The following is a 14,886-nucleotide window of genomic DNA, read 5'->3' on the forward strand; positions in this document are numbered from 1 at the left end:
AAAGACTTGTATTCCAAGACAGTATATAAACACTGGTTTCACTCCAGTGTTCCAGAATCCAGAATTGCACTTCAAAATATATCAACAAATAATATCTGAAGTAACTTAAGATTTGTTAATAAAATATTTTATTAAGATAATAAAGCATACGCGTTATCCTTTCTGGATACTTGCCCAGAGACATAGACATGATCCCCGGGATCATGAGAAGTTAAAGTCATCTTGTTGGACAAGGGTCAGTGTCCTAAAGAGTCGTTCTTTTAATTCAGTTTATTTTCTTTCTGTCTATGGATCGTGAGCCTTTGGAACTCTTCCTCATCCAGGGGCTGCAGAATCTTCTTTGATTCAGATTCTTGATTAGCAAGGGGAAGAAAGTGACTATACAAGGATGAGAATGAAGACCTGAGGATGTGACTTCAAGGCTCTATTATTGCTTCTGACGTGCACCTTGACCTCTAGGTTGTAGTGACTCTACACTGATGTGTCGGGAAGATGAACAGGAGGGTTGTCACTGGTTTTCAGAGGATGAAACTCAGCTTGATGGAATTGGGATGTTGATAGCAAGGGTCCTTCCCGTGAGTGATGAACCAGGCTTGAAGATATCAGTGAAAATCTGGACACTATTTTTATCTTTAAATTAAAGTACAGTGGACTCCGTCCTGCTGAATCAGTTTATGCTGATCTCCACACTGGGATTGTCATCTCTGCAGATGGCAACTGTTTCTTGATGTAAAAGAACGCCTAAGTCTTACTACAGTGAATGTTTGGGTGGTGGTGATGCTGTCCTAGTGGTTTCCTGGTCCATCTGATTTTCAAGCTCTGATCAATCCTTGTTTGTGAGCTCTTCAGCATCAGATTTTGGTAACTCTTCCACATCATTCTTATCTATACAGTCATATCCCACTTTACAGACAATCTGACAATGTCTTCTCTTAAGATTTTAAAGGTTTAAATAAATCATGGGAGACACTACCTAGCCATAACTTTGTCCATGCAAGAGACAGTAATGTGGTCAACAGCCAGAAGCACAAGAGACTGCAAAGACTGGAAGCTGGAGGGGAAAAAAAAAGGAGTTGGCAGTGGGTCAGGGAGCATCTGTGGGAGGAAATGACAGTCAATATTCAGATGAAAGGTCCCAACCCAAAACATCCACTGTCCATGTCCCTCCTCCTTCAGCCTGACTTACTGAATTCCTCCAGCAGCTAATTTTGTTTTTAATTCAATAACTATCCTGATATTGTCCTGCTTCCAAATACTCTGAATGGTGAACCCATCTCTGCCACTTGTATCCAATGTGACCTGCTCCATTACACAATGCAGATGGTGCCTTGGGTCCAGGGTTGTGGCATGGGTGATAGGAAGCAAAAACGATATTCGGACGTTATCAACCTTGTCCTTGATGTTAATTAGATGTCTGGGACATTGTCCATGATCAGCAACACTGTGATCCATGGTACTCCACGCACAGCATCATTGGAAGGGGAAAAAAAAATGACATGACAGAATCTTGGAAAATTAGCAGGTCATCCAAAAACTTCTGATAGATCTCAACACTGCTGGAAGATTGGCCTTTATCTATCCCTTCAGTGCCCTCGGGTTCTCTGGTAGACTATCCAAGCATCAAGCCCAAATCACTTTTAGCACTGCTATCTAGTTTAGTACAGCAACCTCTGGGTACTTGGAATCCTGGAGCAGATCCCTCATCCCTCGAGATAAAACGTGTGAGACATTGTCACATCTTGCTCGCATTAAATTTGGGCTGTAGCCACTTTCCTCAATGATTTTTTTCAGCTGTCATAGAAAATCTAATGCCACCAGGGTTTCTGTATTTTCTGCTCACCACTACCACCACCCTCCCCTGCCACCCATCACCAAATACCATCCCCCATCACAGAAGGTGAACAATGTACAGGTTTGCATCCTGAAATCAGCCCAACTTCAGCCAACATGTCGGTATTTTCGCAGATCCACCTTATGCTATCTCATCTTCCTGTGACAATCAAGTCAAATTTATTGTGTTACGTACCCCGTAACTGGGTTGCCAAACCAGCAGAAATGGACCACTTAGTTGGAGTCTGGATTACTGGAACTAAGAAAGTTTTATTAAAGAAATAAGTAACACAGTACTCTAATCGTAAGGATATGAATGCAACAGGTTAGCAATGATAAAACACACATGTACACAGAACTAGGGTAATAGGAATCAACCAAGCTCTATCGCAGTCTAGGGGTAAAATGATCAGTCTCAAGTGACGCAGAGTTCAATTCAGCTTAGTACAGTTCGCAGTAATCGCTGTTGTGCCGTTGGGGAGGGAGAGAGAGAGAGAGATGCAAATCTGATTCAGCAGACCTTTGATGTTCTTCGCAGTTGGCTTTCGAGCGGACCCTTTTATGTCTTCTATCCCGCTGTGGTCACCGACTGTGACCCCTCCATTCCGGATACGACTGTTCTTCCGCTGTGAACCCGCCACCCAGGCAAGGGCAGACACACACACCAGGTTCCTGCCGATCGTACCTTTTCACCCTGTCAGTCTATGGTCGGTTCCCTCGAACCAGACCTCCAAACTCCCACCAACTTGTGGGGGCACACCGCTCTTCCAGGGTCTCGTTATCTCATGATCTCGTGGTGTGTGTCTTGCCTTAGCGAACCTGTTCTTTTTATCCCCCTGCTGGGGTATCGCCTGTCCATCAAACTTCAAACAGTTCAGGTTCAAAGCAACCGGTCTGACAATATTCTGAATTGTGCCTCTTTTCGTTATCTCTCTCTCATTAGCATCAATCTTCTGATAACTTGGTTTTTCGTCACAATTGTCACTTAACTATATACATGTAAATAACCTAAATAACCATATAACGTATATAGAAATGAGACATTTCTTCAAAGCAGGGTGTAAAGCACAGTGGTACACATAACACATGTTAACTTATGAAGGTAAAGATAATCTACAGAAGAATAACACATAAATAGCAAACTAAAATGCATTAATATTAAATAATGCAATGTACAGGACAGATTAACCAGTGACATTTTGAATATGATGATCTGAGGGAAGAAACCGTTTCTCATCCTGACCGTTCTTGCTCTTTTGCATTGTAGTCTCCTGCCTGATGGTAGAGAGTCAGCGAGGATGCTGGATGAATGGGTAGGAGCCTCAATAATACGAAGGGCCCTGTGTATGCAGTGCTCCTGATAAATGTCCCCGATGGATTGTAGGGAGAACCCTATGATCCTCTCAGCCATTCTCACAGTACATTGGAGAAAATCCTGGTCCGATGCTTGACTGTTCCCATACCAGATGGAGATGCAACTCGTCAGGACATTCTCAATGGTGCTCTTGTACACAGTTAAGATTGGGGGTGGGGAGAGGAGCTTTGTTGCCTCAATCTTCTTAGGAAGTGGAGATGCTGCTCTGCCTTCTTGTTCAGGGAGGTTGTATCAAGGCACCAGGTGAGGTCATCTGTGATGTGAACTCTCGGGAACTTGGTGCACTTAACTCTACGGAGGAACCAGGTATTCACATAGGGGGATGGTTTGTCCACACCTTCCTGAAGTCCATCTTTGTCTTTTTCATATACAGGCCTAGGTTGTTTTCCTCACACCAATCCACCAGCCTCTTCACTTCCCCTCTATACTCCATCTCGTCATCATTCTTGATGAGGCCAACCACTGTTGTGTCATCTGCAAAATTCATGACCCGGTTTGAGCTGGGTCCTGCAACCCAGTGATGCGTCAACAGTATGAACAGCACTGGGCTGAGCACACAGCCTTGGGGAGTGCCAGTGCTCAGTGTAATGGGACAAAAGACGTTGCAGCTAACAGACTGACTGTAGTCTTACTGATAAGAAGTCCCGTATCCAATTGCAGAGGGAGGTGTTGAGACCCAGCGAGGACAGTTTCCCCATCAGTTTCTAGGGTATGATGGTTTTGAACGCCTTAATGAATTCTATAAACAACAGTGAGGCATATGAGACCCCATTCTCCAGATGGGACAGGACTGAGTGGAGGGCAAGGTCTATTTCATCATCAGTGGATCTATTTGAGCAATATGCAAACTGGAAAGGGTACAATGTAGACGGGGGAAAGGCTTTAGTATGCTTCATGATGAGCTGCTCAAAGCATTTTGTAAACGATTGATGTTAATGCCACTAGTCAATAGTCATTTAGGCAGGATATTCTCGCCTTCATTGACACTGGAATGATGGTTGCCGCTTTGAAAATGAGAGGACAATGGATTATTCCAGAGAGCTGTTGAATATATCCGTCAGCACCTCCATCAGCTGGGCTGCGCACTCTTTCAGAACCCGACCTAGTATATTATTGGGCCCTGCAGCTTTGCATGGGTTGACTCTGAGCAGGATATTCCTTACCCTAGTTTCAACCAGACAGTGTCCTGCTCCCCTGGGGAGATGGGTGCCTTCCTCACCAGCACTTTCTTATGCACAACAAACTCGGTGTAGAAGACATTCAGCTTCTCAGAGAGTGAAGCATCCTGGTCACTGATACGCAGGGTAGACTTGTAGTCTGTAATCCTCTGAATTCCCTGCCACATGTGCCTCGTGTTCCTGGTATTGCAGAAGTGGCTATAAATTCTCTGAGAATGCTCCCATTTTGCCTTCTTGATCTAAAAGCAGCAGCCCGGCACGGACCTCAGTCGTGAGCCATGGCTTCTGATTTGCCCTCACCCGGATGTGTTTCGTGATGATAACATCCTCAGTACACTTCTCTGTGTAGATGGTCACAGAATCCACATATTCCTTGATGTTAAGATGGTTGCCATAGGCCAAGTGGTTTGTCTAGTGATCTGAAGGTCGTTAGTTCGAGCCTTGACTGAGGCAGCGTGTTGTGTCCTTGAGCAAGGCACTTAACCACACGTTGCTCTGCAACAACACCGGTGCCAAGCTGTATGGGTCCTAATGCCCTTCCCTTGGACAACATCAGTGGCGTGGAGAGGAAAGACTTGCAGCATGGGCAACTGCCGGTCTTCCATACAACCTTGCCCAGGCCTGCGCCCTGGGAACCTTCCAAGGCGCAAATTCATGGTCTCAAGAGACTAACTGATGCCTCTCTCTCTCTCTCTATATATATATATATATATACGCACACACTCATACACACACACACGCACGTAGCAGACTCCTGAACATTCTTCAGTTCATTATCAAAGCAATCCTGCAGTACAAAGATTGCACCCTCAGGCCATGTTTTCACCACCTTTAGAACTGGTTGACCTGTCTGATCACTGCTGGAGTTAATATTACAGATAAGTGATCTGAGAGTCCAACGTGGGGTGGAGGGACTGCTTTATGGGCACCTGGTATGTTAGTGTAAACCAGGTCCAGTGTATTTTCACCTCCGGTAGCAAAATCAACATGCTGGTGGATTTTAGGCAGACTGTCTTTAGGTTTGCATGGTTAAAAACACTTGAGATAATAAAGATACCATCGGGTGTTTGGTTTGAAAGTCACTGGCTCTGTAGAGCTCATGCAGCACCTCACTAGCATTAGTAGAGAGGGGATATATACAGCTACCAACACAATTATAGTGAACTCCTTTGGTATATGAAATGGTCTGAACTTCACTAAAATGAACTCAATCAACAATGAACAATGGAACGCCACTGCTAAAGCATCCGTATACCAGTTCTTAATAGGTAAATACAGATACCGCCACGCCTGAGATCACTGGATTCCTGTCAGCCTGAAACATTTTGAAACCCTCCAGCTAGATGCCTGCATCTGGGATGGATTCATGAAGCCATGATTCCGTGAGATTGAGTGCACAGAGGTTTTTCCTCTCGCTGGTTCGGTCTCAGGTGCAAGTAGTCCGGTTTATTTCCAAGTGAACGGACATTTGCCAGTAAGAACAAGAGGAGAAGCAGCCTGAAGGGCTTCAAGCTGTCATTCCCGGATTCCAGTGTGCTTTCCTCTTCTTTATTTCCTTGCGCACCCCTTCCTACAGCGTCACACATGGGGGTCTGAAGCAGGCAATAAGCCCATGCTGCAGAGCTCCTCTGCAGTCCAGCTGTTCACTAGCATGGTGGAATCACTGTGCACAGTATATTCAATAGCCAGCAGTGCTTTCCGACCATAACAAAGATGTACAGGACACGGGCAAAGTATTATACCTAGAGGCGGACTAGTCGTCCTCACCCGGATGACCGCTGAACTCAGGACAAATGCCCTATTTAATTCTCTCCTTTATAAGCATAATACATGCACTTCCAAGGCAGTTTGGGTGCTAACTTTTATATTTTTCTGCATTTCTTACACTGACAGCATTGCAAGATTAATTGAGCAGTTGACATTTTGCACTTCCCATTTATTACATCGAGCTTAATGTACTAGTTGTAACATTGCCAGTGTTTTTCTGAAATGCAATCCTCAAGACTATGGAGTGCATTGAAGCAATCCTTGAGGATGGATAAATTCTAATGAACCCTGATAAGGTGCAGAGCACAACAATATCAGTAAAGATAATCTGGGTGGTCAGTCTTTTCCCTAGGGTAGGGAAGTCTAAAACTAGAGAACATAGATTTAAGATGAGAGGGAAAAGACTTAAAGGGGACCTGAGGAGTAGGTTTCTCCCCCACACGGAGGAAGGTTACTATTTGGAACCACCATCTGTGTGGGGAAGTCACATTCTCCGCCAAAGGAAGTGGTTGAGACAGGTGCAATAATAATATTTAAAAGACACTGGACAGAATTGTGGACAAGAAAGGTTTGGAGGGATATGGGTCAGGTAGGCAACAAAGTCAGCATGGATGAGTTGGGTTGAAGGAGTTGTTTCTACACTGTATAACTATGAATGTGATTTAATCACAATTTAGCATTTGTTTTAGTTACATAGGCAGTAAAATGGTAATATATACACTTACTGCATTTACATATATTTTTTAAAATAACTCTTGTAAATGTTCACATACTATTTGTATGAGGTGTTAAGAACAGTATGGTTCACTGGCCATTTGTGCCATATTACAGCTCCCTATTGCCCTTTATGTAGTTGGACAGAATAATGTGACACAACCTTCCAACACAAGCTTGACAATGACAAGCAGGACCATGTGTCTCACCTGTCACCTCCAGGCTGGCTCCTGTGACGTAGCTGCTGTCATCAGAGGCCAAGAAGGCACAGACGTTAGCCACTTCTACGGAGAAATACAGACAAGAGATGAGGAACACGAAAAAAGGATTTCCTTACCTTTGGCCCATCATATCCATACTAACTCTTATCTACACCAAGACTAACACACACACAATTCTGGAGGAATTATGGCCCCAGCGAGTAAAACAACATCTATAGAGAGAAATAAAGAGTCAACGTTTCGGATTGAGACCCTTCATCAGTACCGTACATTACTCTGGATTTCCAGCATCTGCAGAATCTATCTATGCTGTCTATGCCCCTTATAATTCTGGCTAGCTCTGTCAGGTCCCCTTTCAGTCTCCCGTGTTTCATGGTAAAAAGACTGAGCCTTTCCAGTCTGTCCTGGAGAAGTTCCCTCTGTACCCTCTCTAGATCAATCCTATCCAGAATTGTGCATGATACTCCAGGTGTGATCTAAATAATGTTTCATAAAGCTGTACTGTAACTTCCCTAATCAAATATTCTACATCCTACCTACGAAAGAAAGTATCTTCTAATGCCTTCTTCGCCACCCATACTACCATCTTCAGGGACCATTGGACTTAAACGCCAAGATCCCTCTGTTCTTCAATACTCCCTGGGGCCACAATTCATACAGTATGTCCGACCTCAGTTCATCCCCCCAAATTCCATCACCTCACACTTCCCAGAATTAAATTCCATATGCCATTGTTCTGCCTATTTCACCACCTCATCAATGATGTCCTGAAGTTTCATCCCTTCTTGGTCTCTGACAAGGGTTACACGGTCCCCTAGATGTGATTTCACCAATTCCTGATATAATTGTAACCTCTCTACTTTTGAATTGAACTTCTCAACAACAATGCTTGCTTCCCCAGTTACTTCCCTCATTATAGCTTGATTCTAGCCTGTCTCCCTCTATCCAGTTTCTTTCCACCTACATCTGGAACACCCCAAAGGCCCTTCACCATGTTTAAGCTTTCCATTCCCCAGCCCGCACCACCTCACTTTCACCATGGTCATCCCATCTTTATACACTCAATGGCCACTTTATTAGGTACCACTGTACACCTGCTTGTTAATGCAAATATCTGATCAACCAATCATGTGGCAGCAACTCAATGGCATAAAAGCACGCAGACATGGCCAAGAAGTTCAGTTGTTGTTTAGAACCAACATTAGAACGGGAAAGAAACGTGATCCAAGAAACTTTGACCATGGAATGATTACTGTGCCAGAAAGGGCGGTTTGAGGATCTCAGAAACTGCTGATCCGCGATTCTCATACACAATAGTCTAGGGTTTACAGAGAATGGTGCAAAAATTAGAACAAAAACATCCGATGAGTGTCAGTTCTGTGATGAAAATGCCTTGTTAATGAGAGGGGTGAAGAGAATGGCTAGGCTGGTTCAAGCTGACAGGAGGGCAACACTAAATGAAATAACTATGCATTACAACAGTGACGTGCAGAAGAGCATCTGCACAACACGTCGAACCTTGAAGTGAATGTGCTACAGCAGCAGAAAACCATGAGCATATGCAGTGGCCACTTTATTAGGTACAGGTGGTATCTCCAAATCTACCAGCAAGCTCCTTGTGTGATCCCCAATTACTCACTGTAACTCAACACTAGCCATTTGTGAACGATGTCCCAGGACACTCAGAGGTTGCTACGTCTCCACTCACTGAAATCTCTCAGGCCACATTTGTTTTTTTTGAATTTTCCCTGTCAAAATGGACATCTTCCCATATTACTAGGACAGGAAAGGTTTAGAGGGATACACGAACAGACAGATGGGGCTAGCTCAATTGGGCAACATGGTTGGCATGGACATGTTGGGCCAAAGGGCCTGTTTCCTGTCCTGTATGACTCTATACTCCATATAGCAGTTACTTACCCAGTCACTTCACCGGTATCCCCTAGTAGTCTCTTCATCACAACTTACTTACCCCCTGCCTTTGCAGTGTCAGCAGCCATACCTTTCATGATTTCAAAGTCATCTGCTTTAACTTACAAAGCCAAGAGAAAGCTGTTGAATACAAAATGATTGAAGTAAAGGGCCTTACTCACCAGAGGGATCTCCCAGACGTCCCATGGGCACCAACTGCAAAACCTTGAAGACAGCAGAGGGATTGTTCATCACATATGTGAACAACTTGGATGAAAATGTAGATGGCTTTGCCAGTTAGTTTATGGATAATAACAAAACTGATGGTGTGGCGACAGTGAAAAAAAGGTTGTCTAAAGTTACGATGGGGTCTAGTTCAACAGGGGAAGTGGGCTGAGGAATGGCAGAGGGAATGACGAGCAAAAATATGGCATATTGGGAAGTTAAACTAGTGTAGGACTTATACAGTGAACAGCAGGGCACTGGGGATTGTTGTTAAAAAGTGGGATCTAGAGGTACAAGTATATAGTTTCCTGAAAGTCGCGACACAGGATGTAGCCAAAGTGATGAAGATAATATTTGGCACACTTGTCTTTCATCTGTCAGGGCACCAAGTATAAGATGGCAGGTCACAGACAGGGCTGTACAAGACGTTTGCGAGACCACACTTGAAGTACTGTATGAGGTTCTGATCACTTAGCAACAGGAAGGAAGTAAAAAAACAGATAGGGTGAGAAAAAGATTCACAAGGATGTTATTGGGACTGGAGGGTTTGAGTTATAAAGAGAGACTGGATAATTGGGGCCGTTTTCTCTGGGGAACGGAGCATGAGAAGTGACATTACAGAGGTGTATAAAATCAGGATAAGGTGAATGATCATACTCTTCTCCAGGACAGGGGGATCAAAAGCCATGGGGTACAGGTTTAAGCTGAGAGTGGAAAAGCTTAAGGGGAACATAAGAACATAAACAACAGGAGCAGGAGTAGGCCATCTGACCCGTCGAGCCTGCTCTGTCATTCAATAAGGTTGTGGCTGATCCGGCCATGGACTCATCTCCACCTACCTGCCTTTTCCCCAGAACCCTTAATTCCTCGACTGTGCAAAAACCTGAACCTGAGGGCCACGTTTTTCAAGCAGGGCGATGGGTACATGAAATAGTGGTACAGGCAGTACAATTAAAATATTTAACAACTTTTGGTATGTGGATAGAAATGGAGGAGTAAGGGCCAAACACAAACAAATGGGACTAGCTCAGGAAGGCACCTTGTTCAGTATAAATAAGTTGGGTCAAAGGGCCAGTTCTTGTGCTGCATAACTATGATTCAGCAAGTGGTCCAAAATACCCTGGTACCTCAAATTCCATCTGCTTCCAAGGGTGTCACAGTACTGTACAGGCAGAAAAGGGCAATCCGTTCACAGAGTCATTCATCTGGTTAAGTTACTGGGAGCAAAGCCAAGGCAAATTAATTAATTAACTAACTAAATCTGTTTGCTGCTGTCAATATTTGCACTGCCTTCATGTCTCAACGTCAGTGAAAGGTTCAGAGAGTCCGAATGCATACTAAGAGACAAATCAATCAGTAACTTACAGCTGACACAATCTGTTAAACCATAAATGATTCAGTCAGCCACCAACAGCAGACTAAACACATTGCGGTCCACATCCCCAGGCTGCATATCATATTCTGACATTCAGACACTAGCTAGTCTGTAACCAGCTCTCAGACAGTAAAGGAAGCTTCTTGTTTTGTGACGACCGGAAAAGATTACAGTGTCTGTGAGTTAATTACACCTCCTGACCATACTAGTTACAAAGCTTCAGGTCCAGAAAACAAGGCAACTGATTCCTGATCAGAATCGCGTCTTGAACTTCCTGCTGTGTCCACGTTAACTCAGGATGAGACCTTTCTCCAAAATGTTCAGGAAAAGAGAAAGCTATTTTTTACTATAGCTTATTCTTTTTTATGTCTTGCACTGTATGGCTGCCACAAAGCAAATTTCATAACATTATGTCAGTGAACATAGAACATAGAAATCTACAGCACATTACAGGTCATTCAGCCCACAATGTTGTGCCGACCATGTAACCAACTCTAGAAACTGCCTACAATTACCCTACCACAAAGGCCTCTATTTTTCTAAGCTCCATGTACCTATCTAAGAGCCTCTTAAAAGGCCTTATTGGATCCACCTCTACCCTCTTCGATGGCAATGCATTCCACACACTCAGCAATCTCTCTGTGAAAAACATACCCCTGACATCCCCTCTGAACCTATTTCCGAGCAACTTAAAACCATGCCCCATGTTAGCTATTTCAGCCCTAGAAAAAAGCCTCTGGCAATCCACACAATCAATGCCTCTCATCATCTTATAGACCCCTATAAGGTCACCTCTCATCCTTCATCACTCCAAGGAAAAAAGTTCACTCAACCTATTCTCATAAGGCACGCTCTCCAATCCAGGCATCCTTGGAAATCTCCTCTGCATTCTCTCTATAGTATCCACATCCTTCCTGTAGTGAAGTGACCAGAACTGAACACAGTACTACAAGTGGGGTCTGAGCAGGGTCTTATATAGCTGTAACATTACCTCACAGCTCTTGAACTCAATCCCACAATTGATGAAGGCCATCACACCATACGCCTTCTTAACAACATTGTCAACCTGCACAGCAGCTTTGAGTCTCCTATGGACACAGAACTCAAGATCTCTCTGATCCTCCACACTGCCAAAAGCTTTACCATTAATACTATATTCTGTCTTCAACTTTGACCTACCAAAATGAACCACTTCACACTTATCTGGATTGAACTCCATCTGCCACTTCTCAGCCCAGTTCTGCATCCTGTTGATGTCCCACTGTAACCTCTGACAGCCACAACACTATCCACAACACCTCCAACCTTTGTGTCATCAGCAATCTTACTAACCCATCCTTCTACTTCTTCATCCAGCTCATTTATAAAAATCACAAACAGGAGGGGTCCCAAAACAGACCCCCGCAGAACAACAGTAATCACACAGAATACGAGCCATCTACAACCACCCTTCGCATTCTGTGGGCAAGCCAATTCTGGATCCATAAGGCAAGGTCTCCTTGGATCCCATGCCTCCTTACTTTCTGGAAGAGCAAGGCATAGGGAACCTTATCAAATGCCTTACTGAAATCCATATAACGATATCCACTGTTCTACCTTCATCAATGTATTTTGTTACATTTTCAAAGAATTCAATCAGGCTCGTAAGGTACAACTGCCCTTGACAAAGCCATGCTGACTATCCCTAATCACATTATGTCTCTCCAAATGCTCATAAATCCTGCCTCTCAGGATCTTCTCCAACAACTTGCCCACCACTGAAGTAAGACTCACTGGTCTATAATTTCCTGGGTTATCTTTACTCCCTTTCTAGAACAAGGGAACAATAGACAATAGGTGCAGGAGTAGGCCATTCGGCCCTTCGAGCCAGCACCGCCATTAACTATGACCATGGCTGATCATCCACAGTCAGTATCCAGTTCCTGCCTTATCCCCATAACCTTTGATTCCGCTATCTTTAAGACCTCTATCCATCTCTTTCTTGAAAGCATCCAGAGACTTGGCCTCCACTGCCTTCTGGGGCAGAGCATTCCAAATATCCACCACTCTCTGGGTGAAGAAGTTTTTCCTCAACTCCGTTCTAAATGGCCTACCCCTTATTCTTAAACTGTGGCCTCTGGTTCTGGACTCACCCATCAGCAGGAACATGCTTCCTGGCTCCAGCGTGTCCAATCCCTTAATAATCTTATATGTTTCAATCAGATCCCCTCTCATCCTTCTAAATTCCAGAGTATACAAGCCCAGTCGCTCCAATCTTTTGACATATGACAGTCCCGCCATCCCGGGAATTAACCTTGTGAACCTACGTTGCACTCCCTCAATAGCAAGAATGTCCTTCCTCAAATTTTGAGACCAAAACTGCACACAGTACTCCAGGTGTGGTCTCACCAGGGCCCTGTACAGCTTACGATATTTGCAATCCGCCAGTCCTCCAGTACTTCTCCCGTTCCTATTGATGATGCAAAGTTCATCGCCAGACGCTCAGCAATCTCCTCCCTCGCTTCTCAGTGAAAATAAACTTGATTCTAATTTGGAAGCTCTCATCACAAAGGAAGATGTCCGGTGACGTCCAGGTGGAACTAAACACAGAGTTAAGCAGTGAGGAATGAAGGCCTGTCTCAGGGGGTGAGGAACCACACCATCTTGTACTCGCCACAAAACTGTGCCCCACATGAGTGTCCATGGAACTATGTTCTGTGTTTCTGGAGAACCAAGTCCCACGTGACTGGGTGTCTGCAACCCCTGCATCCAGATGTCCTTGCCTTCTCAGACTGGGGGACTGTGTCACCTGGACATATGGGACCATGTCCTGACTCTCTGGGAGTCCGTGTTCCTTGTGTGTGGGCATCCATAAGACGACGTCATCTGTCCCATAAGGGACAGAGAGTCCTGAATGGGATGGGAGACAGAGACCAGTCAGACATCCGTCCATGCCAGTTCTGATCATCCTCTGCTTTGAGTGACCACACTGGCCTAGCCTCTGGGCCACAGATTTCCACAGGCTGCACCATCTGAGTGAAGCTAATTCTCCCTGTTTCTGGCCTAAACAGTTATCCTTTCAATGACTGAGACGAGGGAAATAAACATAGAGCATGTGGCAAGATGAGTGCTTTAATCTCGAGGACTGAGGCCATATAAGTGCTGTGACCCCACAGTCCAGTCTCATCTGAGTCTTGAGCTGCTGTAACCCGCATTGGCCTTACCTTGTCCAGTACTTTCGGGGGCACCTTGGCAGCCATTGGCGTGTCAATGAATCCTGGGAGGATGGCGTTGCACCTGATGCCAAACCTGCAGAATGGAGACAGTGACTGTGGACTCACTGCGTGAGATGGACATGGGTCACACAGCTAAATTGGTTTACTATTGTCACATGTACTCAGGTACAGTGAAAATGTTTTGTTTTGCATACCATACTAGATCATCCTTTGGATCAGTACAAGAGAAAAACAATAACATTGCAGAATATAGTGTCACAGTACAGAGAAACGCAGTGCAGGCAGACAATAAGATCCAAGACCATGGCAAGGCAGATTGTGAGATCAAGAGCCTATTTTATCTTAGAAGAGGTCCATTCAATAGACCTAACAGTGAGATTGAAGGTATCCTTGAGACTGTTTGACATGATTTCAGGTTCCTCATATCTTCTCCCCAATACAAAGGGTGGGAAGAAACAGGAACGCCCAGGGTGAGAGATGTCTTTTATTATGCTGGCTGCGTACTGATGCAGCAAGAGATGCACACTGGGTCTACAGAGAGGAGCCTGGTTTCTGAGCTGTGTTCACAAAACTCTACAGTTTCTTGTGGTCTTGGGCCGAGCAGTTACCGTACCAAGCCAAGATGCATCCAACAAGATGTTTTCCATGGTACGTTGATAAAAACTGGTGAGGGTCAATGTGGACACGCCAACTTTCTTTAGCCTCCTGAGGAAGTAGAGGTATTGGTGCGCTTTCCTGGCTGTGATAAGTAAGAGAGATGGTAATGGGAACTATGAGGGGAGAGGTGAAGGGCGGATAGAAACTGTTGGGCAAGGGTATGGGGAAGAGAGCCAAAACAGGAGGACCATGGGTGAATCTGGACCAGAATCATGTGTGGATGGATCATGGAGTAAGGGTCGCATTAAGATACTGGCTGCAGAATTTTGGACAAGCTCATTAGTGTAGGAGGGAGATGGGAGGTTGGACTGGAATAATTTAAAATTGTCAAGTCAAAAGGCAGTTAAGGTATCGATGAGAGTTTTAGCAGCAGGTGCATCGATGCAGTGCTGATGTTACTTTGTTCACGTTTCTGGAT

The 14,886-nt window shown here is 44.6% G+C and overlaps 1 protein-coding gene across 2 annotated transcripts in view; it reads right to left on the bottom strand.

Annotated features, from left to right (window-relative positions):
- hsd17b8 (hydroxysteroid (17-beta) dehydrogenase 8) overlaps positions 1 to 14,886 on the bottom strand; it is a 45,018-nt gene that overhangs the window by 3,265 nt on the left and 26,867 nt on the right. For both annotated transcript variants that reach the window (XR_010018005.1, XM_063048289.1), the window contains exons 6-8: positions 13,800 to 13,884; positions 9,179 to 9,221; positions 7,074 to 7,148 (exon numbers count right to left, since the gene is read on the bottom strand). Coding sequence is in view for 1 of the 2 variants with exons in the window: in XM_063048289.1 (XP_062904359.1) it covers positions 7,074 to 7,148; positions 9,179 to 9,221; positions 13,800 to 13,884 (203 nt within the window). In the remaining variant the exon portion in view is untranslated. The remainder of the gene's footprint in view (positions 1 to 7,073; positions 7,149 to 9,178; positions 9,222 to 13,799; positions 13,885 to 14,886) is intronic.

Source organism: Mobula hypostoma, chromosome 5 (genome assembly GCF_963921235.1).
Source record: "Mobula hypostoma chromosome 5, sMobHyp1.1, whole genome shotgun sequence".
NCBI lineage: Eukaryota > Metazoa > Chordata > Chondrichthyes > Myliobatiformes > Myliobatidae > Mobula > Mobula hypostoma.